This window comes from Gordionus sp. m RMFG-2023, chromosome 1 (genome assembly GCF_954871325.1).
Source record: "Gordionus sp. m RMFG-2023 chromosome 1, tfGorSpeb1-WG-v2, whole genome shotgun sequence".
Lineage (NCBI taxonomy): Eukaryota > Metazoa > Nematomorpha > Gordioida > Chordodea > Parachordodidae > Gordionus > Gordionus sp. m RMFG-2023.
Genome location: NC_088775.1, coordinates 43,339,104 through 43,365,946, shown reverse-complemented (window position 1 = coordinate 43,365,946; position 26,843 = coordinate 43,339,104). Strand labels below are relative to the sequence as shown.

Sequence of the window (26,843 nt, the reverse complement as noted above, 5' to 3'; positions counted from 1 at the left end):
GCAATAAAGGTTGAATTAATGTTATTATCTGGGCATGAAGATATAGTTAAAGGGATTGTTTCTGTGTTGAAGGTATTGTTGGAGCTTGAAGTTGTAGTATTGGTTAATACTATTAATAAGAGCAGGATAAGAAGAAGGAGGCATAACATGTTCATTGTTGTTAAAGAAAGTACCTGATGAAGGGCATCTGTTGGCTTGTTTACCATGACAAATAATTTTATTTCCTTTTGTTAAGGAAACATTCTTAAAGCATGTGGGACATATCACCATGGTTCATATTATTGTTATGTATGATTATGTTTAAAGGTTACTTATTGAAAGATTCTTGATATACAAAACAAAACTTATCTAAGATTCAATCAGGGACAGCTGGTGGATTGATGAAAAAATAAGTTAAATTTGTTATTTTAATTATTTTTGCAAATATTATAATTTTATATGAATGTGTTTGAATTTAATCGTCAATATGTTTCATTAAATCATCACAACACTGTAATAAACATGTTGATTAAATTAAAAATAAACACATTGTTGAGATAGAAATATATTGTTTGTAATAACATACCACATTTATTTACTTTTAAAACTTGAAGTTGAAAAAAAATGTTGAAAATAAAAACTTCAGATATAGTAACTTTAATTAAATTTAAAACTATATAAAAAGTGTAAATTTATCTTATATATTTTGACTTCAGAATAGGCAGGAGAAAAAGATGCTTTTTAGAAATTGAACAAACCTGGCTAGAAGGTTCGCACCTCATTCTGAACTAAGAATGTGCATAGTGATACTAATTTATTAAGTTAGGGCATGCTGAAACACGTTTTAAGAAAGTTTCCATGGCCCCTCGACCTGTTTGTTGTTTTGAATCATTTTTTTAATACCGGAAATGATTTTAAAACTCAAAATAAAAAGGATTTATATTTTGATTTAAAAATTTTAAAAAAAAGAAAATAATTTATGAATGAAATTAAAGAAAACTTTAAATTGTTACTGGATATATAAAATGCAAATGTGTTATTCATCTGAACCCCGGGTCTAAACATAGTAATGCTTACTAATTGCTGGTTAGCAAGAGGAAAATATATTACAATAATGTATTGTAGTCAGGGTTGGCATGTCGGTCAATTGACCGGTCAAATTCGGTCAATTGACTGGTCAAATTCGGTCAATTGACTGGTCAATTGACCGGAGGAGTATTTGACTGGTCAAATACGTTCAAATACTCTAAAATATTAATGGCGAATAAATATTTTGATATAATTAACTAGTATGCATTAAAAGCATGTTTATCAATCTTATTTTTTTTTATTAAAATATAAATATGTAATTTTTCTAAATATAGTAATATTTTTAGTTATTTTTTTGCCTAATCATTGCCGTTTCTCGCCTTCTTTATTTTTTTCAATTCATTTTTCTTAAAAAAAATAAAAATACCCGATTTATTATAATCATAATATAATTTTTTCATTCTTATTTTTTAATAAATTTAAATTTTATTTAATATTTAGCCGAGTATAAATTATATTAATTCTCATTTGTTTTACTTACACTTGCTATATTTGGTTTTTAAAATTAATTTTCATTTTAATTGTTCTGGTCAGATTTACGGAATATTATTCAATTCTGGTAAAAAGTTTATTATATTATATTTATAATATTAAGAAATTATTGGAATAATTGGTCGATAATTATAAAATAGTTAAGATTGATTAACTTTACAATAATCAAAATCATTTTTTGTTAAATTTTAATATATTAGGGATTATGGTCAAACCAAAGCATCATGTTTGGAAACATTTTCAAGAAGTACGCGATGGTAAATCAGTTAAAGCGGTGTGCAAGTTTTGCAAGATGTCCTATATCACCCACGTTGATAGAATGGTCAAACATTTATTAAGCAACTGTACTATGTGCCCTGTTATAATTAAGGAAAAATTTTATTCAAATTCCAAAATATCAACCTCTACAAAAAATATCACAAATGTAATTTGTAATACTTCTAAGTCTAACTCTAATGAAGAATTGGGTGAAATTAGTGAGAATGATTATCAAATGAACAATATTTTGTCTTGTGACTCAGGAGAATTTGATTCCCTTATTTCTAATCAATCTACAAGCAAGGCGATTAAATATAAATCTCAATCTTGTATAACCGGTTTCATAGATAGAATTAATCCCAAAGAAAAAAATGAGCTGGATCAATTGTTTGCAAAGGCTGTATATGCGAGCAATTTACCTTTCCACATCACTGAAAATCCCTACATCCAAGAATTTTTAAAAAAAATACGTCCTATTTACACATTACCCAGGAGAAGGCAGCTGGCTGGATATCTTCTAGACAAAGCGTCAGGTGATATGGAGGTGAGAGTTGCAGATATAATAGATAAAGCTCCTTACTTATCAATTGTATCAGATGGCTGGAGCAACATTAGAAACGAGAGTATTATTAATTTTATGGTGATGACGCCTGTTCCAGTGTTCTACAAATTTCTAAATACTGAGGAAAATCGCCATACGGCAGATTATATTGCCCAGGAATTTAAAAATGTAATTCATGAATTGAATCCGGTAAAAGTATATTCTTTAGTTACTGATAATGCCGCTAACATGAAAGCAGCCTGGAGAATTCTAAAATCTGAATCTATTTATAATAATATACAATGTTATGGTTGTGCAGCGCATACATTCAGTTATTCTTTCACGATTTTGAACGATTGGACGCCTTCAGTGACCATATTTCAATAATTAAAAAAATTGTTAAATTTTTCAAGAATAAACACATACCAGCTGCAGTATTTTCCCCTAATAAGAATCTTCATGGCATACCATCTACATTAAGTACAATTAGCCAAACAAGATGGGCATCGTCAATAAAATGTATGGAGCAAATTAAAATATGCAAGAAAGCTCTAAAAGCATCAGTTGTTGAAGAAGCTGTTTGTGATAATTGTCCCATAGAAATTACCAATAATATATTAGTCGAAGAATTTTGGACGAAAAATTTAAAATTTTTAGCTATACTCCAACCTTTAGCTACCTCATTGTTGAAAGTGCAAGGGGATAAATGTACTTTGGCCCAAGTAAAAAACGAGATGCTTAATTTGGAAAAACACATAATACAATCATGCCATGATTCTATATTTTTTTCTCCATCTCAAGAAAAAAAAATTAAGGTTATGTTTGAAAAGAGAAAAACTGATATAAATACATGTGCTCACAATGCTGCTTATTTATTGGACCCCCAATATCAAGGGGAGCATCTTACTAATACTGAATTTGATGAAGCATGTAATATAATACAAGAATTGGGTATTTTACAAGGTGGTGATAATCAAAATATTTTGAGTAATATAGTAAATTTCAGAAGCAAAAGCGGTATATTTAATAGCCATAATATGTGGAAAGTTGTAACTTCCATAAGAAACAATCAAATTTCGGCCTCAAGTTGGTGGAATGCATTTTGCCCACCTTGCCCATTAAGAGAAGTCGCTAATATTTTACTAACATTTCCTAGTTCGACTTCTTCTTCTGAAAGAAATTGGTCAGTTTGGGGCAATATTCACACGAAAAACAGAAATAGATTAAAGGCTTCTACAGCAGGAAAATTAGTAAGAGTGTATCATAATTTAAGATTGATTAAAAATATTAAAGAAAATAATGATATTGAATATGAATCGGAACAAGACTCTGCCACGGAGGGTGAAACATTGACTATAGAATGTATTAAAAAATATTATGATATTTATTATTATACATAGATTTATTATAATATTATATAAATGCAAAATAAAGTTAATATTGGTGTAAAAAACATTTATTTGAATTTGACCATATTTGACCGGTCAAATATCGGTCAATTGACCGAATTGTATTTGACCGGTCAAATGCACAACCCTGATTGTAGTGATCTGCATCGAGCCTAATTTTTCAAGCCCTGCCCGGCCTAAAATTTTTTTAAATATGTTTTCCGGCTAGAACCCGTATTTTTTTTAAAAAAATTTATCAGTCTGGCAGGAATTTATTTAAATATAGAAATTAATTTTTATAATATATCGAAATAAAGGATATATGTTATATGGCGTCTACTTTCTATAAATAAAATTAAATATTTTTATTTTACATAAAAAATTCAGCATAAAATTTAGTTATATTTAAAAAAAAATTTTAAGGCCCTACCCTAACTGGTCGGAATTTTTTTAAACCGATTTATTTTAAAAAAAATAAAACCGGACCTTACTTTTGCAGATATCTAATGTATTATACAATTTGCAACACTCGTTGGAACAGTTATAATTATAAATTTGATGAAAATTATTTTACTTCCTTTTTTTTATAATTTCGGAAGAAAAGGAAACTTTACAAGTATAAGAAATATATTTTTTAATTATATATTATTAAAAAAGATAGAAAAGTCACTTCTTTTAACAATATTTATACTTATTATTTTTTATAAACAAAATTATCCACCTCATAATTTTTCGATTACAGTCGGTCGAGTATTATTAATATTATTATTATTTAAACAAAGTAAGATTTAATTTTAATTTAATACACATTGAAATTAAATTTTTTTTTCATCTTTAAAAATATATAAATTCAAATGTATTAAAAAATAAAAAAATAGACTCGGGCCGGGCCCTGTTTTACAGATAAGATATATTTCTTATGCTACCCTGTCCTTGCTGATTATTGAGTTAGCCATTTATAAAATTACTATGTAAAAACCTTTTTAGATGCTGTCGATGCAGAAATTGAGTTATAAAATTTATTGAGCTAATATCACATCTATATACATAAATATAAATACATAGTGTAAAAACCTTTTTAGACTGTCGATGCAGAAATTGAGCTATAAAATTTATTGAGCTAATATCATATCTATATACAAATATATAATTAAAATAATGATTTAGATTTAAAAATATTGTACAAATCTTTTCTTTATTGAAATAAGGGAGGAAGCCAGAAAGTGGTGGAAAAAATTTTCAAATAAATGATTGCACACTATTATATCAGAGAGTTATACTGACACCCGGGTCTGGACCCCGGGTTCGTGGTCAGAGTAGGCATGAGCATATAATTGGGTCGTAAATTTTACGACCAAGTAAATTAAAAACATCAGCCTAACAACACTAAAAAAACGTTTACCATTTTGCACGTTGTCATTTTAAATTCATTATTTATAATAAAACAAAAACATTTCAATTTATTGTATTACATATGTTTTCCTGGAAATATATGATTAAATCAATATAAAATCGTCATATTGAAGATTGTCTAAATTAAACAGTATATCATAAGGATATCGACATTTAATATTTGTCCATTTATAATTTAATACATTTTGTTCTGAGTATATTGTGTTAGCAGTAATGTGTTTTTCCGGTAATATGTTATTTTTTCAACTATATCATTTTTTAAGCGCTTTTATTTACATATCAAAATCTGATTTTACCAGAAATATATTCCATCATGTTTGGAATCCTACCACTTTCATTTTAACAATTTTGCTGAACTTTTGATATTATTTATATTAGTTTTTCCATAAATTTTTTATATAATAATTGACTTAAATGTTAACGGCAAAATTGTCTACACTTCATAAGATAGGTATTCTAAACATGCTGGAATACATTTCCAGTAAAATCAGATTTTTAAATTTAAAAAAAATGCTCTCAAAAAATGATTTAAAGTTTAAAAAATAACACACTGCCCCTAACTTATATAACTTATAATGAAAAAATTGAAATTTATTGAGTATTAAGTAATGTTCGATTATTTTAACCGTTTTTTCACTCTTTCAAGAATTAAAAAACAAACATCATTTTTTATGTTTTTTAAAATAAATTAAACCGGTTTATGGAAATTTTTTATCGAATTTTTCTGCCTGGCCCGTAATTTTTTTTCCTGGCCCGGCACGTAAAATTTATTTTATGCAAGTTGTCCGGCTTGGAATTTATTAATTCCTTGTGAAGGAAAACGATATAAATTTGTCTAATTATCAAAAAGTTTAGAAATAAGCCTGGTTTTCCCCGTTTTTTATGCTTGTTTGCTCTTATATCCTTAGTTATAATAAATATTTTTACTTGAAAATTTAAACTAATCATTAAAATACAAACAAAATTGATTTATTATACTAAAATACTAAGTTGTTAAAGTAGCGGTAGCTAACAGCACTCTACTTTAAAATAATGATAGCGCGCTTTTTTTTAAAAGAGAAGTCGCGCTAAAATTTATATGACATATATATAGCATAAAAAATACAAAAATTTTAATTTAATAATTAATTTTAATATTATAATCTTTAAATTTAATCATTAAAATATAAAATATCGCCAATAAAGATAAATATGTAATCGAATTTCTAGGCATTTCACTAGAAAATGATATTTTGAAATTACCTTTCCACAAATTTTCAAAATATTTTGAAAATAAGATTGGTATAAGGATGCATAAAAGATGATGAACAATAGTTAAATAATCAAGCAGCTTCAACCTAAAAAAACCAAAGATATTATTCATAAATTTTAACAAAATTATTTTCTTCAAATCGTAAATAAATTAGTTGTAAATATTTAAACAATAAAATCGTTATTTTTAATATTCTAGATTTAGATTAATATATTTTTTTAATTTGATAACAAGTATTTTTTTGAATAATTTAAAAAAAATATATTTAACTGCTCTTTTGGATTTTTTCAGTCTTAATGGATTTAAATGAAAAATTGTCACTCAATATTTTGTTAATTTTTTTTCTCGATTATAGGTGAGTCAATTGATTAAAAAATTGGGGATCGAGAACATTCAAGAGACAATGGAAATTCGTTCGACCATATCTCCAACTTCGAAAAAGAAAACAAATAAGTTATTTTTTATAAATAGAATGCCTCAATTATCCTTAATGACATTAAGATGTTAACAAAAATATGATTCTAATTCTTAAATAAACCTAGACCTCGTCCAGATTTATAATATCAATTTTTTTTAAACAGAGTTTTTCTTTTAGTATGATTGAGAATTCATGATAATAACTATAATTCATTATTTGAAAGGAATCTGGGGAAGGGGTGGGTTCTTATTTGATTTCATATATGTCATTGGGTATAGTATTAGCTTATTTTAAAAAATTGTTTAAATGAGCATGGGCTGCAAGGTTAGGATATATTATTAAAATAACTGTAAATTTTGTTGGGACTCAATTTATATATTTTGAAAATACTCTTTAATAATGAACAGCTAAATTCTTTATTTTATTAACCATTTTTAGCACCAAGCTTGGGAGCTGGAAGAAGAATAGAAAGAAAATTGGTCATTTTGTCCCAACACATCCTTTTGCCTTACATTCTGATTTCTCAAAGACGATCGATGATGATTTGAACGATGTTAAGGAACCTATTTTGAACGATGCCTATTCCGATTCGATTATCAACACTGAAAATAATAACTTTCCAACTTTAGTGCTGGCCAAAAATTTTGGCGTTCGTGGTAATAAATCGAGCAGTCATAACGGACAGGCCAAGGGGGGAGGAGGTGTCAGCGGGTCTCTTTACAGCTATAATCCTTGCGACCATGGAGACTTGGAATGTTCTGATCTGGTGGGCTGCAATTGCTGCACAAACGCCGACGCCTTTTGCGAAAAATTTTGCCTTTGCAAGAACTCATGTTTTTATGTTTTTACTTATCCTTTTTTAAAAAAATAGATTTTAATATAATTAATATTATCACGTAAAGCGGTCAAGTGATTTTTTTTCACTCAATCGATTCTAAGATTAGGCCCTAATTTTTTGAGTCGCAAGATAAGTCAACAATCAGAAAGAAAATATTTTATCGTGCAAATATGTGAAGGCGTTTTAGATAACCTTAGCTATATTAAAGTATTGGGTACTTAATGAAGTTAAATATAAATCTCATATTAATAATTTACACCAAAAATATAAATTTCGTTTTAATTTTATTATATAGAAAAGGTAAAGATTTTAACTATGATTTTCAAGTGTATATATCAGAATTTACATATATAAACTGAAATTATAAATTTGCATAGTCATACATAAAATATATCAAAAAATATCAAATTCCACTTATTTAATTGACAAATTCCCAAACTCGATTTAATCCCAAATTTCAGTATTCAAACTTTATAAACATATTCAAACCTTTCCTTATAATTTGTTCCTCCCTACTCCATATTGTTCCCTAACTGGAATCTCTTATTATGTTCTTTTATAGATCCGCCTTGTTCAGGGTGAGCTATTACACTATCGTTATGGTAAAAATGCATGTAATGTTTTTCACATACTTCATATTTCATCTTTGACATGTATCAGTGGATGAAGAGAAGAGTATTGTAAAAATCAACAGTTTGTTGTGAAAGCTGATTTTTAGAAGAAAAAATTTAATTTAGATTATATCATTGAATAAATATATGCTTTGCATGTTGTGATGCAATAGATATGTTACGTTTAATTTTTTGAATATTTGCAATTCGATTATGGCATCCTCTCCCAAGTTAATACGAGATTTTGACTTAATTAACAAAAAGTGTTGTGATTGAAGAATTGTCTTAAATTGTATTTATTATTACTTCATTTATGGATATATTATATATTTGAATAATATACAATTTTTACTTTATACAAATTTAAGTTATTTTTAAGGGCCATAGTCAATCAATATCTTTTTTTAAAAAAAATAATGATAAAAAAAATAGAATATTGTTAAGGAAAATAAATTAGCGGGGTTCAGTGAAAAGAGATTAGCTGTTATCACCATATCCATTATTAATATTCTAACCTCTTAAAAATAGCAATCAAAAAATATACCACTATATTTTTAAATTTAAAAAAAAATATCCATTAGGCAAAAATAGATTTCCGGGTTGCCGGTGCCGATCTCAGTGCAACACTAAACAATGCCCTTGCTTTTTAGCTGTTCGGGAGTGCGACCCTGATTTATGTACCCCTTGTGGAGCTAGTTATTTTTTCATTATTACATTAAAAAAATTGTGGCTAGCTTGTAGAAAATATAGGGAATACTCATGGCTACATGACATTTTTTTAAATTTCAACTTTTGATAGTTAAACTCGCCTCTTATTCGAGAAAATTTATCAAAAATCTTAAAGGAATCATTGTGTAAATTATACTGATTTAAGATAATTAATGAACATTTTTCTATTCACATATGAATTTGAAGAAAAAGAATTCATTTATATTATTTTTTATTTTAGTAATCCATAAATTAATTATAACGTATTGGGGGGTTATTTTTTTGCAGATGATGTATTTTATTACCTTATTAAATAAAGCATCGAACGACTTTATCATAAAAAATTAAAGAATGAAAGGCAACTGAAATTTCTGTAAGCCAGTTACCTATTGTTATTTTTACTTATTTAAAATATATAAACTAAATTAGCTTTATTAAGGTAAAAAACTAATAATCTCACTCATGATAATTTTGTAATATTATCTAGTTGATCTTGCAATGATATTTGCGCTTTCTAAAGACTTTAAATATAAATTTGTTTTTAAAGGGCGTTATTTTTATCTCATCATAGGTGTGATTATTTTATTTTAACACAATCCCTGCCATCTTATTGGAAAATTGACATTATTAAATATGGAACCCTATGTAAATAAGATATTGACTGACTTCGAAATAATTATACCACTCTACTAATATAGAAAAAATCGTAAAATATAAAATAACGAGTCTATAATTTATATATGAAATTTATTGGATGTAATTATTATTATTTAGATAAAGTTGGTTCAGAAGTCAGCTGTCGTAACACTAATATTCAAAGGGGTCTCAAAAAGGTTTGTATTTTTTATAAATTGTTATGATAATCCAATATTCCAGTCAATCTTTTCAAAATTATATAGTAAAAGAAATAAAGGCAAAATAAATATAATACTCATGTAGCAAAACCCTATCCTATAATGGCAATGAGAAAGCTTGCAGGAAAAAATTTTCTCCGGAAAAAGTTTTCGGAAAATATATATGTACTTTTAAAAATAAAATAAAATAAAACTACCAAGGGTCATATTTAAGGTCAATAATTAATGTTTTAATTAAGGGAAAATCATAAGATTTTATTACTCAAGGTGTAAATATAACTCAAAGTTTCTTAGCTAGCCCAGAAAAAAAATATTTTACAGAACAAATTGGCTATCTTGTTTAGCCCGATCTGCTGACCATGCCGATGCAGATCTTCAATGTTTATTTTCTCCACTGATATAACATTTGAAAATTCCCTTTGAAAAAATAGTCCCTTAATTTTTTTAAAAATATATATTATTTTTAAAATTTTACGGCCTGACCAATATAGACTTATAGGTCTGTGACTTATATATCAATATGGTATAAGTCCTTTTACCAGTGTTAATAAAATATTAATGGGAACAACGTCGCGGCCCAGCCTTTCTTGCAACTTGCGTCTGCGAAGTGCAAAAATTATGCTTAAAGGGTTTCATCTAATACAGAGTTTATCTAAAAAAATTATTAATCTATTTTTTATTACAAAGCATCTCCTCTTGTCCTATTCAGACACTGCTGGTTGGGGTATATTTTTAAAATACGATGTTCAGAAAAATGATTTTATATCCGAATATTGTGGTGAAGTAATATATTTTATTAAAAATATTTTTTTTATATTACCAATTAAACGATCATAGTTCACTTCACTATGTTGACCAGAATGTAACATATTTAGTTGCAATTATATAGTAAATGATGCATATTTTATACTGTAGTCCAAAATTATCTGATTACCCTTAACCCCTCCCCTATATTCAGTTGCTTTTTGGTAATAATTTTCCCCCTATTTCAATAAACTTGCATTTTTTTTGAATCTTAATTTTTATATGATTTATTTTAAGGTCATTAGTCAAGATGAAGCCGAGAGGCGGGGGCGAATATATGACAAGCACAAATCAAGTTTCCTATTCAATTTAAACATAGGTTATATTCTTTCTAAATATTATTTTATGATTATAAAAGAAATTATCATATAGCATATAAGGTATCTCTAATTTAAGCCATAAAATTTTTTTTATCTCGAATTAAACAGTTGTTGTAATTATAAAAAAATACAGACACATAGTGGTAAAGATAGCTCGGATTCTATAAATCGCAAATTAGGCAGATCAGTCACGTAGGCAGAAATTTTCTATAGGGATGGGGGGGGGGGGTAATTTTTTAAAATACTGAAAGATTTTTTTGGGCATTAAAAATTTATTACAACTAATTATCATATAAAATTTCTTAGAACCAATCATATTTGAAAATATGATAATTTCGGATACAAAGAATAAAATATTGGAATACAAAATATTAAGAGCGAATACAATACGATTAAAAAATATTATAGTTATATAAACCGGTATGAAAATCACAATAAAATATAAAATTCAATCAAATTTAACATGTCATACTATTGATGGTTCTTATTTCCTGTAATAAAGAAAAGGTCCTATCATTTGTGCTTGTATGGTATCATTGCCAAAATATACAGTAATTTTAATATATTTGGAAAACTTATAAAATATATTTAAAAATATGCAATGCTCTTCTTTCACTGTACTTCTTCATAAATTATCTACAAAAATGAATCTTTCATACCTTTTAAATTCTGAAATTAATTGGCCTTCAGATGCAGTTATATCCCCTGATATTAAATTTTTCAATATCGAGATTTGATAGATCCTCAGTTCAGAGGGAATTATGAGATATAGTATTTGTAAATTGGATAGAGTCATTGCTAAATCACAAATCATTCTTTGATTTGAGTCAAAATTAAATCCAAAAGTGGAATAAAAACGGTTATTTTATAGTAATCCTCAATTGCGTCCACTTTAATATTGGAACGATTTGTTCGTTGGTAAAGGCGGGGCTTGTGAGAATCTCAAAATCATATAATATTACTTTCACCTCAACAATCACTCAAATCTCGAAAAATCCCTGGTCGATATTATTTCTTGGTCTTCTAGTAATATAATAATATTCGCGATTCTCATAACTTCTTTGAAAAACATTGCATAAAATTGTTGTGTAATAAATAATTTATTAATACATTACAATGAAAAAAATCGACTGTCATATTAAATCTAATAATGTATCAGCTTCAGATGAAATATGTGTTTTAGGTGATTCTGATATTTCTCCAAGGGCATAAAAAAATTCTAGATTCAAAAAATGCTGTAACGGTTTGATGCCAATGGATCCACTTGTCCTGCAGACTTTTTGTAGTTTCTTTTTTCCTATAGCACAAGCATAATTAATTATATTCTAAAATTTCTTTCTATTTGGAAATCTGAACATTTCATACACTAGAAATTTTCTAATCATAGATATTAGTAGAGATAAATTAAATAGAATTTATTTTTGTTTATAAAATTTTCTTATATCCATCAGTGTTTAGGGTTTAAAAAATGTAAAATGAACTTTAAATTTTTAAGAGGTGAAATATTAATATACAATAAATAAATATTTAAATTAATTTTAATATTTATAATATATAACTTATTTAAAATAGAATACTTTGCAATTCACGAAGCCCTTTTATATTTTTTTCAAAAATTTGGCTATGGGGCGGGGGCCCACCCCTCCTCACTGGCTACATGCCTGAGCCATTTAATATTTAAAAAAAAATTTGCTACGGATGTGGGGCTCTCTGACTACACGCCTCAGATAGTCTACATTCCTGTCTTATAATTATAAATATTAGCAAAATAGCATACATAAGATTCATAGGTTATATTGGCTACCCGCTATTTGCGGAAAAGTAACTCACAAGATTAAAACTCAATAGATTTTTTATTAATAATCGTGCGTTATTTTACCAACATGTATTTTTATTCATCATTTTGTTTTAAAGAATAAAATTATTTATGCACAACACCCTAAGACTAATATTACTACTTTCATATCATATATCAAATTTATAATATGAATGAAGGTATATTTAACAGCATATTGTAAAGCAAATTCGAGTGAATTTGTAAGCATCAAGAAAAGATGATATTAACCCTGTGTATTTAGGTCTCTGACCGAAAACATATATTTATTGAATATTCAAAAACAAAACGAGAAAAACCAACTTCTCCGTTTTATGGCGATTTCCATGTTTACCCAGGTAGGCCAGTTTTCCCTCTGATTTTTCTTTTCCATTTTTGACGGTCCTTAACATCAATATTTGTAAGATTCATGTTTCTCTTATCCGCCACTATCACATTTGTTCACGTCATCTTGGGCCTTCTTCTAGGTCTTGATCTTCCTACTTCCATCAAGGTGCATCTCTTTACCCACTCATCTTTTGTCATACGTTCCACACATCCAACCCATCTTAGTCTATTTTGTTACATTACCATTCTAATCATTTCTATACCCAATCTTGCTCGCAATTCCTTGCTAGTTTTTATCTCTCTCAGAGATACCCCACACATCCATCTAAGCATCCTCATCTCTATTCTTTCCAATTTGGCTTCGTGAGTCGCTTTCATTGCCTATATTTCGCCGCCATAAATTAGACAATTCCTCACACAGCTTACGTAAACTTTCTCCTTTAGAGAGACTTTTTTATTTGCTAGGATAGATAACATCTCCCTGAACTTCTTCCATGCTTGTCTGACACTTGCAACAACGGCAGAATTCACACCACCATCTCCGTTTAGCATATCACCCAAATAACAAAACTTGTCCATTTTCCCAGGGTTAACCCATTACCATATCCAGACTATCATTTTCTACGTTAACATTATTATGTACTGCTTTTATGCACGTTCTACAAATAAAGGTCATTCTTGCTAACATCACGCTACATCTATTGTGCACCCATTTCTGGCATCTGGTGCATTAAATCGAATTTCAATCAACACCATACACCACTAGGCCAGTTCCCGGATTTCTCTATATTCAAATTATCCCCACCATTTATCACCTTTGTCTTATTGCATTCATTCTCAGACCCTTTGCTTCCATAGCCATCTTCCATCTACTAATTTTATCCCTCACCCATGAATACAACGTCATCTCCATATAATAGCCTTGGGAAATCCTTCACGCATCTCTCTAGTCACCACATTCATTACTAAGATAAATAATAATGGTTTCAGCATGGATTCCACGAAGTCTTACCTTCACTCCAAAGCTTTCACTATCTCCATCATCCTTCCGGACCGGAGTTTGTGCTCCCACATTCATTGCCAACCATTCTTCCACAGCTGATTTTCTCAAGGCCCATCTAGTAACCTCGCGTGGTACCCTATCAAATGTTTTTTGCAAATCAACAAACGCATAGTTTCTTTTCCTTCGCAAGATATATCAGTATTTGTCTCACTACAAAAATTGCATCTGTCGTGCCTTTCCACGATGTATAACCAAACTGCATTTCATCAATTTTAGTTTGTTCCCTTATCCGCTTCTCTAACACCCTCTCAAATACATTCATTACATTTTCCACGAGTTTAATAGCTCTATAAGACCCGCAATCTAAAGGATCATCTTTCCTCTTGTATACTCGAATAATTATACTACTTTGCCAATACTTGTAAATAGTTCCTTCTGTGACAATTTGATTGGCTAAATTAATTAACTATTCAATCCCTGAGTCATCAGAACCTTTTTAAACATCTCTGATACCACCCTCTTTAAACTCGCGGCTTTCCCTTTTTTCATCTTTTCACTGCTCTATTTATTTCGTTACACTCTGGACCTTCTACCTTGCACAACTAACATCATTATCCCATTTATTTTCTTCGTTTAAAAGTCCTTCCATGTAAATCTTCCATGTGTTCTTAATACCATTACTATCAATCACCATTTTTCCTTCTATATTTTTCAAACATTTAACACCTACCACATCCTCCCTCTTTTTTGCCATCTGCTTTGCCATTCGAACCACATTTCCGATTCTTTCAGTGCATTCAATTTCTTTAGCAAACTCCTGCCTTTTTTCTTCTTGCGCCTTCGTTATTAATTTATTAGCATTTCTTTTCCCCCCTTTTTAAATATCTTATCACTATTTTTTTACTATTATACCATTCTTTGAAGCACTTCCGTTTCTCATCCATACTTTTGCTTACTCCGGATTTCACCACCATGTCTCCTTATGTCTAGACGGCCCTTTTGTCCATCCACATACCTCCTCAGTTGTCCTCACCCAGGCCTTGATGGTTTCCCACTTGTCATTTGCCTCAGATGCTTGTGCCACCTCCGCCTCTCTTATCACCAATGTCATATTCAATACTAGTACTGTTAATTTGCTTGGTCGTAAAATTTACGACCCAATTATATGCTCAGGCCTGCTCTGAGCACGAACCTGGGGTCCAGACCCGGAGTCCTTAATTAACAATCAACATGCGTTTTTTTATTTTTTGAATTATTAATTTTTATTTTTCAGTGTTGTTGTGACGATTTAATAAACATGTTTTCTTGATTAAGTTAAAAATAAAACACATTGCATTGTTGAGATAAAAATATTTAATTTGTAAAAGTAATTAAGATAACACATTTACTTTTAAAAACTAAGTTGAAAATAAAAACTTCAGATAATTTAACTTTAATTAAATTTATTCAGTTTGATTTGTACCATTATCGTTTTCTATGGCGCCAAAAATAAAAAAACACTCAATTTTTTTAAAAAAATTTCTTAACTTACAACGATAGGGAATTTTTTTCTCTTCCTAATGATGCCTCAAATTAAGTTTTATCTCCATTAATTTCAGAAATCAAATTTTAAACCTTATATTATAGCGTGAAGTTAGCCCCACGATATTCAAAACTTTTCAAATTGTTAAAACGGGATTGATTTGTTCCTGATTTGTACCGTTAGCTTTATTGAAAATTCGTTTATTCCTCTTTTTTGTATTCTCATTGAAATATATGTTATTATATTTTGTTTGCAAAAATAATTAAAATATAGACAAAGCATTATTGAAATTTTTTTCCCCTCCTTTTGTTATTTTAATGAATATTTTTATATGGATGGGTTTTAATTGAATCGTCAAGATGTTTCATTACTGTATATATAGCAGACATATCAAATCCTAATCAAAAATTTTTTTTATGCTTAATGAAAATAAATAAATTCTATTTAAGGATCCTATTCTCCCCTCCACCCTGAATATAATATATTTTCTCAATATTTTATTAGTATATATCTGCATGCCATTTCTTCGAATTAAAAATTTATTCACTTGATCCATTTTTTCTTATATAAAAATTCTCGTTGTAAAGTAAGTAAATCATAATTATTTTTTATTTCCCTCAGAATTTAATAATTTATATAGCTTATACCAACATGCTATATCAGTGGGGGAGACTGGGGTTAGGTAAACCCCGGGGCTTGGCAAACCACTTAATCTCACTTTAAATACACCAGAAAGTAAAAATTTTATCCTAATATAGTTTTTATTAGTTTACATTTATAGACAAAAAATCTTTTGAAATAAAATTTTGATGAAATTTTCAAAAGATTTTTACATGATAGAATTTTAATTTTTATTAAAATATATAATAATTGATATGTAAATTAAATTTTATAGCAAAGTTTATTATAATTTCGGAAAGTTTTATGAGTATTTATTATATCTAGACCTGTGCGCCGACGAAACTATCGGCGGCCGGCGCGATTTTCAAAAATTTTATCAAAGGCCGGCGGCGCGCCGATTTTTAGTCGCCGTCAACAAAAGCGGCGTAAATCGGCGCAGTTATAAATTTTTATAAAATTTTTTTTTAAAAATAAAAAATACACTACACATATCTTGGCATATTTTTTTAATCTTTATTTATGAGAAAACTCATTATACATCGAAAAAAGATTTTGTAATTTTATAATTATCATGTATAAAAATTATTTTATTTAAATTTTCCGAGCATAATGATGACCTCCTCGAATTCAACGTCAATCCAGAGGTAGAGAAAACTCTTTCACTGGGTGTACTAGTAGCCGGAATACATAGAATTTTTTTCGCCAGCCTGGAAAGATTGGGAAGTTCACTCTTCTTTTCTCTCCCAAAATTTAAAACACCCATTTCTTGTGAATGTCATTTTCCAAGTAGAATGTGGCATTCTTGTTCTGTCACCTAATGTGGAATCATAATTGTTAATTGTGGAATGTTTATTTGCCAGTTTTGTCAAATAACTTGAATTTGATAATACCTCTTGATCCTCATTAGCTATATTTACTACCTGATTATCATCATTCTCTATAAGTTTAAGATGTTTTAATATAAATTCTGAAGTTGCGCTAATTTGCTCTTCTATATACTTTGACACAATTGTCAATTTTTGAAATCTTGGATCTAAAAGAGAAGCCAATACCTAGATAATTTTTTAAATAAAAAATAAATTAAATAAATGAATATACATGTATATTATTACTTGCAGATCACAAACCGGAAATCGTAACGCAAGTTTTTTTATAATTATATTTTTAAAATTGTAGAAGAATATGGTGGAGCTATATAACATTCATAAAATAAATACAGAAATTTTAATGAGTAAATTTAATGAGTGCGTGAAATATAATTATAATATATTGCTATTTAATAACTATTTTAATTTATTAATTCCTATTATATAATAAAAACATGTAGAAAATAAAAATTCATTAAAATCCTGATTGGCATTAATAAAATTACAACAGTGATGTTTACCAATTATTAGAATAAAAAGGTATAAAATATGAAAAAAAATTCTGCGCCGGCCGTACGCCGCGATATGGAAATCGGCGGCGCGCCGGCGCAATTTTCATAAACGGCGGAGTTTTCGGCATACCCAAAAAAGCCGGCCGGCGCACAGGTCTAATTATATCTATATATCATTTCAATTATAATTTGTCGATTTAGAGCTAGCGGTGCTTGCTAAACCATACAGGTCATTTATGGTAGTTAATAAAAAAAATTTTAAATCTTGAAAAGGCAATTTTTATGATTAGTATTTAGGATTTATGCTTAGAAATCATAATTTCTCCTTAAGATCCTCATTTTTCTATGTCCATAATGTTTTAACCAAAATTAAGTTCAATTTTTTATATTTAGCTTCAATTTATAAGCATGATGATATTTTGAACACTAAAATTATTATATACATATCTTTTTTAATTAATTAATTAATGTGCTATCTAATTTTTTTTGTAAAAACTTATGATTTAGGAAGCCTCTTGAAGTGGTTTGTTTCACCCCGCTATTGGGGCTTGCTGGACAAAATTTTCACATTTCAAAAAATGAAATTTAAAAAAAAGATTATATTCATTACATAGATCCCACCTAGTCATCCGTGTAACTTTTTTAATCTGTTTTGGCATTGATATATTAAGCATAAATATTCACTTTTTTATACATGTTTTATATTAATTAAAAATTATATTCATTAAATATTATTTAAATACCGGATTTGGTCTTTTATACTGGCTTACAACTAAGATTTATTTATAAAAATATTACAATGATTCCATTCCTAAAACTTGTTCTTATTTTTATCAATTCCTTATTACCTGAGCCCAATTAGCATAGACCTAAATTTCCTTTACATATTAAGATATATTCCTGAAATTAAATAATTTATTTCTGCGCTGTAAAAAACACATAATTTTAACCGGTTTAATCCAAGGTTTTAAAAATGTCAAAATTTGAATATCGGGGGGCTAACTTCACGCTATAATATAAGGTTTAAAATTTGATTTCCGAATTTAATAATGGAGATAAAACTTAATTTGAGGCATCATTAGGAAGAGAAAAAATATTATTTAAAAAATAAATGGAATATCTCGAAAACGATGATTATACAAATCGAACTGAAAACGGTACAAATCAGTCCAACTGATAAACTATTAAAAATCCAAAAAGTGGGGGGCCAACTTTACGACCTAATATAATACATAATATTATATAAAGTGAAGTGTTATTATTATCTATTAAATTAATCGTTCAAAGATATAGATCGGATTTCCTCTTCGATATATCTTATCTTATTTGAGTAGAAGGCCGTGAAATCCAGTGTTGTTAAACGGCTCGTTTTGAGCCGATTTTTAAAAACGGCTAAACTCAAAATTTTATCCATAATAATATTACGCAAGCCGGGAGATTTTGTTTGTAGAAGGAACAAAGGTTTGGACAACTATTAGCGAAATCTCGAGGCTTAGGCAATATTTTTCTGGCTAAAATATAGATTTAGCCGTTTTTAAAAATCGGCTCAAAACGAGCCAATTAACGTCACTAGTGAAATCATAATTAGTGAAATTAACCAAAATGATTTTCTAAACAATATCTTTAAGTTTTATTTTATTTTTGCAAAGAAAATATTTTTATCTAAAGGGGTTTTATTTTTATAATCAACATATTTCATTATAAACATCGAAATTATTCATAACTTAATAAACCCCACTTCTAAAATATAATAAGAAATGGAAATTTTTTTAAAAAAATAAATAAAATAAAACACGCAATTTATAAAAGAAATTTTTAATTTTTCTTTAATTTCATATTAGAAATTTTTTCTTTATTTGAAATTTTTAAATCAAAATATAAATCTTTTCTTTTTTTGCGTTTTAAAATAATATCCAGTATTAAAAAAAGGATTCAAAATACAATATGAAACAAAACGGTACGTAAAACTTATTTTGAAGCGTCACTTGCAATACCTATAGGTAAATCTGGGTCTTAAAAATTGAGCGTTGGCGGAGAACCTATTAACTTTTTAAATCATCAAAGATTTTAAATGTGTATTTTCCCATAACCATTTTGTTGACTATCTTATATAAAGGTCCGTAAAATTACATAAAGATTTTCGTTATTAACTACACATGCCCAAGAATGTTGCTAATTCCTTTTTTGTTTTAGATTCTGGCGTGTGTGTGTTAGCATTTATTTTGTCTCCATTGGGATGTATAACTTTATCGTCGATGTCATGTCCCAAAAAACTTATTTCATTTTTGAAAAATATACTCTTAGCAAAATTAGTTATTACCCCATACTTTATGTTTTTGTCAAATCTTTTTATATAAATGAGCCTCATCATCATCACCAGTTATAAGCAAATCATCCATGTAAAATCATCTTTCGTGTCCCCAAAGATTTTATCCATAGTCTGTTGAAAAATAGCTGAAGTTTTCAATCCAAAAGGAGGTTTTGTAAATCTGTAGTAACCCTTGAGCATAGATATCGTGAGTATATCCCTAGATTCTTTATATATTTGTACTTGAAGAAAAGCGTTTTTGAAATCAAGATTTGTAAATTTCCTGCCTTTGATAATTTCTAAATTCAATCATTAATACGTGGTTTTGGATATTTAGAATCTTCACAAGCTCGATTTATAGAATTTTTGAAATCTGTGCAGTCTAAGTGAGCCATCATTCTTAAAAAAAGAGGTAAGAAAACTTGCCCAGCTAACATCTTGAACGGGTTCAATAATTTTATCATCTATCCATTTTTGTAATTTTTTTGTTAATAGATCAAATCTTTTATATGGAACACGCCTTGGTGGTATGATTTTTGGTATTGCATTTTGTTTTAAATGAAGCTTGACGTAGCTGCGAAATATTGGCTTTTTGTTAAGTTTCAAATTACATTGCTTTATTAATTTAGTATAGTATCTTTATAATCTTCCTCAATTAGTATCACAAATTTATTTAGTATATTTTCAAAATTTTTTTATCCACCAAAAGTGCAATCTTGTCAGGACCACATAAGCATTTATTGAGTTTTGTCTTCTAATTTTGTTGACTTGAACAGTGCCTAGAACTTTTATAATTCTTCCATCATAGCCAGTTAGTTTTGTATTTGAAGAGACGGTGCTTCAGTAAAGTTAGAACGGTAGGTGGTTCGTCTTTCTGAGATCTCATAAGAGGTATTTAAGTTATATAAATAAATTACTCGTAACTTTAATTTAACGGTTATTAATCTTATAAGAATTATAAAAATTATTTTTCCAAAAGAAAGTATTTTTAAGACTAAAATAAAAGGTGTATATCGTAAGTATAAAAATTTGTCCCTTTTACATGGAAAATAAAACGCGCAATTATAAATTTAAATAAAATTGGCGTAAAGTGAAAAAAAGAACGTTTTTGCAAAAGGGAGTTGTGTTAGTTTTATCTTACATAATTAAGGATAAAACCTACCTCCCCCCCCCATACTTTCCGGAACTCTAATTATACCTCTGGATGCAGGCGATCTCCCGGATCTAAATATCTAGCTTATATTAGCTGAACACCTTACTAAGAACTCAAAAGTATGAAAAACCCCCTAAGTAAAAGAAAAACTAAAACCATATGTTATACGTTTACTGTGCTTAACTCAAAACAAAAGAAAAACTTTATTTAATTTTTATGTATTTAAGGCAAACAAGGGTAAAAAGGGGAACTAATTTTAATTAGTAACTAGACTAAAAATAAAATACCATATTTAACAGTATCCGATTTATTTAAGATTATAATTCCTTTCTTACAATATCAATCGGTAGTAATCGTAAATCTTGATACTGTATCTATTTGTATTACATTTGGCACATCATTTAGGTATACCTTGACTTTATTCTCATCGTGAGCTCTGCTATCATGGTCTGCGTCCATATTATTCGCATCTATGTTAAATAAATTATATTCCTTTTTTTCTAATTTATCATTATTATCCTCTTTTATTTCTTGTATGTTAACTGTATTAATAATGTTCGAATATCGATGTTGGTTACTATCATTGTTTTGATATCTTTTGTTATATGATTGATTGAAATTTTGATTCTTGTTGTATCTTGGTATAAATCTTGATTCGTTATGCTGTCTATTATATCTGTAATTATTATCATTATTAAATCTATAGTTATTGTAATTATTATTATAATTGGCCCTTTATTAAATCTCGAAAAATTATTATACGATCTTGGCCCGTAGTATCCTCTGTCGTTATTGTAAAATTTTGAATAGAAGTTGTGTAGTAATTGTTTCCTTGATAACTATTCCTCTGATAGTTGTTATACCTCGATGTTCATTGTTGTCTATTAACGTAATTTGATTGCGTATATAGTCTTATGTTGTAGTCCTAATAGCTCACTATTTGTTGATCTGTATCCACTTTTTACCTCTCTGATCATCTTTCTATTTTATTAATGATGTTTCACCTTCTATTTTTATATTTTCTACTTCAGCAATTATATCGCTTTTTAATTCTTCTTTCTCTATTTCATTCCCTATACTCAAAACTTCGCTTATTGTAATATTGTCTTTACGGGAAATTTTCTGACGAATGTTCTTATTTATAGATGATATTTTTACCTTCTCTATCACTCTGCTATAATCAGTGAACTTACATTTATTATTTATAATGTATATAAGGCTTACCCAGTTATTATACATTTCATTTTTGTTTTGAACGGTCAAATTGAAATACGATGCATGTGACCTTTCTTGGTGTAACCTCAATCTTTCAATTAAAATTGTTGGATTGACGAAGTCCGTTGATGAGCATATGGCCTCTAGTTTCATATATTCATTAACTTCCTAATAAATGCATTTGCCTTTTCAATATCCGTTAGTTGCGAGTCCCTAAATATAACCTCAAACTTTTTGAAAATGTGGGGTATTCTATAATAATATTTTAATGTTTACTAATAGTTTCATTTTAATCAATTTATTTTATTTATTTAACACTATAATTTTATCAATTTATAATATATTATATAAAAAATATATAATTCGACGTGTTCTAATAACTTTAATATCGTTTTGCGTTTATAGTAGAAGCTTTGCCCTCTGAATTTAAGCATTGCCATGGATGTGTCAGTACGCCATAAGCCTCTACTTCTAATTCATCGTAGTAGAAATGTACTCTGAATCTTGTTTTGTATTCTTGTAGCACAAAGTTGCGTCAGTATTCATCATAAACGTATTTTGTTGGATATTTAACAACTATTACCGGTATATCTACTGCCACCACATAGATTATGGTAAGCAGAGAGTGGTGGATATCCAAAATCAAAAACAAGTTCAAGATCAAAATTGTTATCCAAGACGAACTAGAAAATTAATCAACAAGTTCATGATCAAAATTATTATCTAAGACCTAGAAAATTTTTTAATTATAAATATTTTAAAATTAAAAAAATTAAACGCGAAAATATCACATAATTCACATATCAATTAACGAATAATGGAAAATTGTAACGATAACAATCAAGGGATAGTCCAACCAACAAATAATACGATCAGCAAAGGACCAAAGTCGATGGGGGAAAACTAAGTAATCCACAGAAAAAAATAAAATGAAAAAATAAAAATGTTTTTTTATATGATAAAAAGAAAGAATAAATTAATTATAATACTTTTTTAAAAATCCACCACTCTCTGCTTAACATAATCTTTATGTTTGAAACACACGATGGCTAACTAAGATTAAGAAAACTATTTTATTAAAATTAAAATGAAGAATTACATAGTGTTACAATATATTTAAAATTTTAACTTTATATTATATTATCTTAGAAAATAAATTTGAATATAAAATAAAATGAAATAAGTTAGTAAAAATCGCGATATATTTTATAAAGGGTCATACGAATATTATAATTATTATAAATTATTTTAATTAATATTAAAATGTCATTTTATTTAATGTCTATAACATTCTCCTCTCTTAGAAATCCATTATATTTCTTTTCCGTGATCGTCAAATTTGTTATAGCAATGAATTTCGTTGTCATTTATATCGCGAATTAGTCGTCAGGTTAATTTGTTGTTTATCGATCTTGTTTGTATGTCAATAATCGGCATCAATATCTTTTAGTATTATCATCGTCGTTGTCTTGGTTATCCTTATCGAAACCATTAACCTGTTGATTTGATATAGACATCATAATTTCTTTTATTTGCATCATCGTAGTATTTATTTATTATCACAATTTGAAAATATTTGTTATTATCATCAAGTATATATTATTTAATTTAAATATTTATGAATATTTCTATTTATTCTAAAAAAATTTATTTTTCATATCATCAATTTACAAATATCTATTTAAATCTTTAATATTTTAAATATTATCAATTTATGAATATCTATTTAAATATTTTATTTTTTAAATTAATTACTTTAAATATTTTGTTTTTTAAAATTTTTAATTTTCATTAATTTTCCGTTTACTTGAAAATCCTGAACCTGAGGTGGAAGAGTTAGGTTTAATCTAGCACGATGTTTTATTATATTTATATAGCTTTCGGCATGTTTTGTAAATATCACCATTTTAATCTGTGTTATATAAATCATTTTTTAGCCTGGGGTTGGTCTGTATTTTCGTCATCAACGTTAGCTTGAAACTATCATCCTAGAAATTTTTGTCTTTGAAATATCTAGTCCGAGAAAATAGTTTTCATCTATAGCTTGCCAAGTGTTCATCTCCATATGTTTTAATTAAAGTTTATTTTTAATTTCCTTGATGAAAAAAATGGAAATATTTTTTATATTTGCTAACAAACTTTTACCGATGCCACCATGATGGAAACACATGATAAGCAAGGAGGATTAAGCAAAAGATTTTTAAAAAATTTTTTGAGCACGTTTTTAAATATAAAAATCTGATTTTACCAAAAATGTATTTCAGCATACTTAGAATATCTATCTTATGAATTGTAGCAGGGATTTAAACTGAATCTTAAGCCCGATTCAACCCGTTTTTTGGTGAACCCGAACCCTCATTAATTATTTATGAACCCGAACCTAAAAAATATAAAAACTCGGTTCGAGTTCAATAAGTTTTAAAATATTGTATTTTTAATATATTTATTTAATTTATTTCTTTAAATTATACTATTTTATTTCAAATGCCTAATTGATTTAAAAATTTCACATCAATTACCTTTATTTCCTTCTTTATTAGCTTATATTTCCTACAATCAGATAATGAAAAATCTTCAAGCTAGAATATAAAAAATATTTTATTAGAAGTGATAAACACTTATAATATTTCTGCAGATTTATACTATCACCTCTGTAGAAATATGTTTAAATATATTATTATTAGACCAAGAATATCAACAGATTTATGGTGTGAAGACTGACTATTTTCTAATTTCACAATAAAGCCCTTCAATATTAGAGAATATTTTTGGAGGGGATTAGAATGTAAAAAATATATTCGAATATTTATGACAACTCGATGCGCTGTTTCCACTTGCTATAGAAGATGCATTTAAGGAAAATGATAATTCCTATCATATTAAAGGCCAGGTTAATTAATAAAAAAAGTAAAATCGCTTACGGTTTTAAAGCTTATATTTTGTTACAATTTGTTAAAGTCAATTCTGGATTGTTATAGGTGGCATTCTACTTATGATATACTAAAACGGCTTATTAAGCTAAAAAAATTTTTTACCAAGATTTAGACAATTCGGATAAACTATTATTTGACAATGGAGCGAGATATTTTTTTTCTCTTTAGCTTTCACCTTTACTGGTGGTAAACTCCTTCAAAATCTCTCTCCACTTTATGTGATTCATACAATCTCTTTTATCTAATTTATATTTCTTTATATTGGCTCTAACTTTATGGCCCCATTGAAGTTTTGGCATTCCTATTTTACGTTTGCCCATCACTTCCAAACTCTCAACCTTATTTCCTATGTAGTTCATAGGCCTTCTCATTATGTGCCCATACCACCTAAGTCTGTTTACCATTAACTTAGTCTTAATAGGCACTACCTTTAAACTACTTAGTATTCTTGTACTGCGCACTTTATCCTTTCTTGTTACCCCAGCAATCATCCTCAGCATTATCATATTATAGTTTGTAGACTTCCCTCGTCTGATTCCTTGGTTGGCCATGTTTCCGAACTATATAGAATAGTTGGTTGTACTATGGAACTGTAAATTTTTCCCTTTAATTTGTGTGGGATTCTTTTGTCAAATAGCACTCCAGATAAAGATCTCCACTTTAACCACCCTTCATTAATTTTACTCTTTTTCTATTATGCCGTTTGTTTGTATAGTGGAGCCCATATATTTGCAGCTTTCAATTGCCGATATCGGCCATTCATTTATATCAATACTCTCTGTTTCATCTCCTTCTATTACCATATACTCCGTCTTTTCTCTATTTACCTTTAGTCCTTGCTTTTCTAGTATATTACTCACTAATTTTTCTTTCATTTCATCCTTGGATTCTACAAGTATCATAATATCATCTGCAAATATCATATTCCACGCGACTGTTTGAGGTATAGACTGTGCTAATACATCTATTACTGTAATGAAGAAAAGTGGGCTGAGAGCCGACCCTTGATGAACTCCTTCAGCTATTGTGAAGCCTGCTGAATACCTGTTGTGCTACGGACCATTGTTGTATGGCCCATATACATATCCTGTATTATTCATATATTATTTTTCGGTAACCTTTTTGTGGCGTAGCACCCACCAGATAAGTTTTCTTTAGATCGAGAAAGACCATGTGTAGCTTTTTGTTCTTTTCCCTGTATTTTTCACTCATTTGCCTAATTGCGTGGATAGCATCAGTTGTTGATCTTCCAGGCATAAAGCCAAACTGAATCTCCTATTTCGATTATGTCTCTTAATCTTTTTTCTATTATTTTTTCGTATAGTTTTAGACAGTGTGTCATTAGTTCTATGCCCCTGTAATTTTGACAATTGTGTGGATCCCCTTTATTTTTGAAGATAGGAACTAGATAGCTCTGCCTCCATTTTTGAGGAACCTCTTCATTTCCATATATTTTATTGTATAGATTTGTGAGGAAATGTATTCCATCATCTCCTAGTGCTTTAAGGATTTCTATTGGAATATCATCTGGACCCCTAGCCTTGTTGTTTTTCATATGCTTGAGGCATGTGATTATTTCTTGTT

General features: G+C 28.3%; 1 protein-coding gene across 5 annotated transcripts in view; it reads left to right on the top strand.

Annotated features, from left to right (window-relative positions):
* The window catches only part of LOC135931390 (histone-lysine N-methyltransferase EZH2-like), a 59,389-nt gene that overhangs the window by 26,773 nt on the left and 5,773 nt on the right, over nucleotides 1-26,843 (top strand). For 4 of the 5 annotated variants that reach the window (XM_065468461.1, XM_065468459.1, XM_065468458.1 and 1 more), the window contains 6 exons: nucleotides 6,768-6,865; nucleotides 7,269-7,663; nucleotides 8,861-8,974; nucleotides 9,762-9,820; nucleotides 10,529-10,624; nucleotides 10,883-10,964. In XM_065468461.1, coding sequence (XP_065324533.1) covers nucleotides 6,768-6,865; nucleotides 7,269-7,663; nucleotides 8,861-8,974; nucleotides 9,762-9,820; nucleotides 10,529-10,624; nucleotides 10,883-10,964 — 844 coding nt within the window. The remainder of the gene's footprint in view (nucleotides 1-6,767; nucleotides 6,866-7,268; nucleotides 7,664-8,860; nucleotides 8,975-9,761; nucleotides 9,821-10,528; nucleotides 10,625-10,882; nucleotides 10,965-26,843) is intronic. The other variant, XM_065468460.1, reaches the window with a different exon arrangement.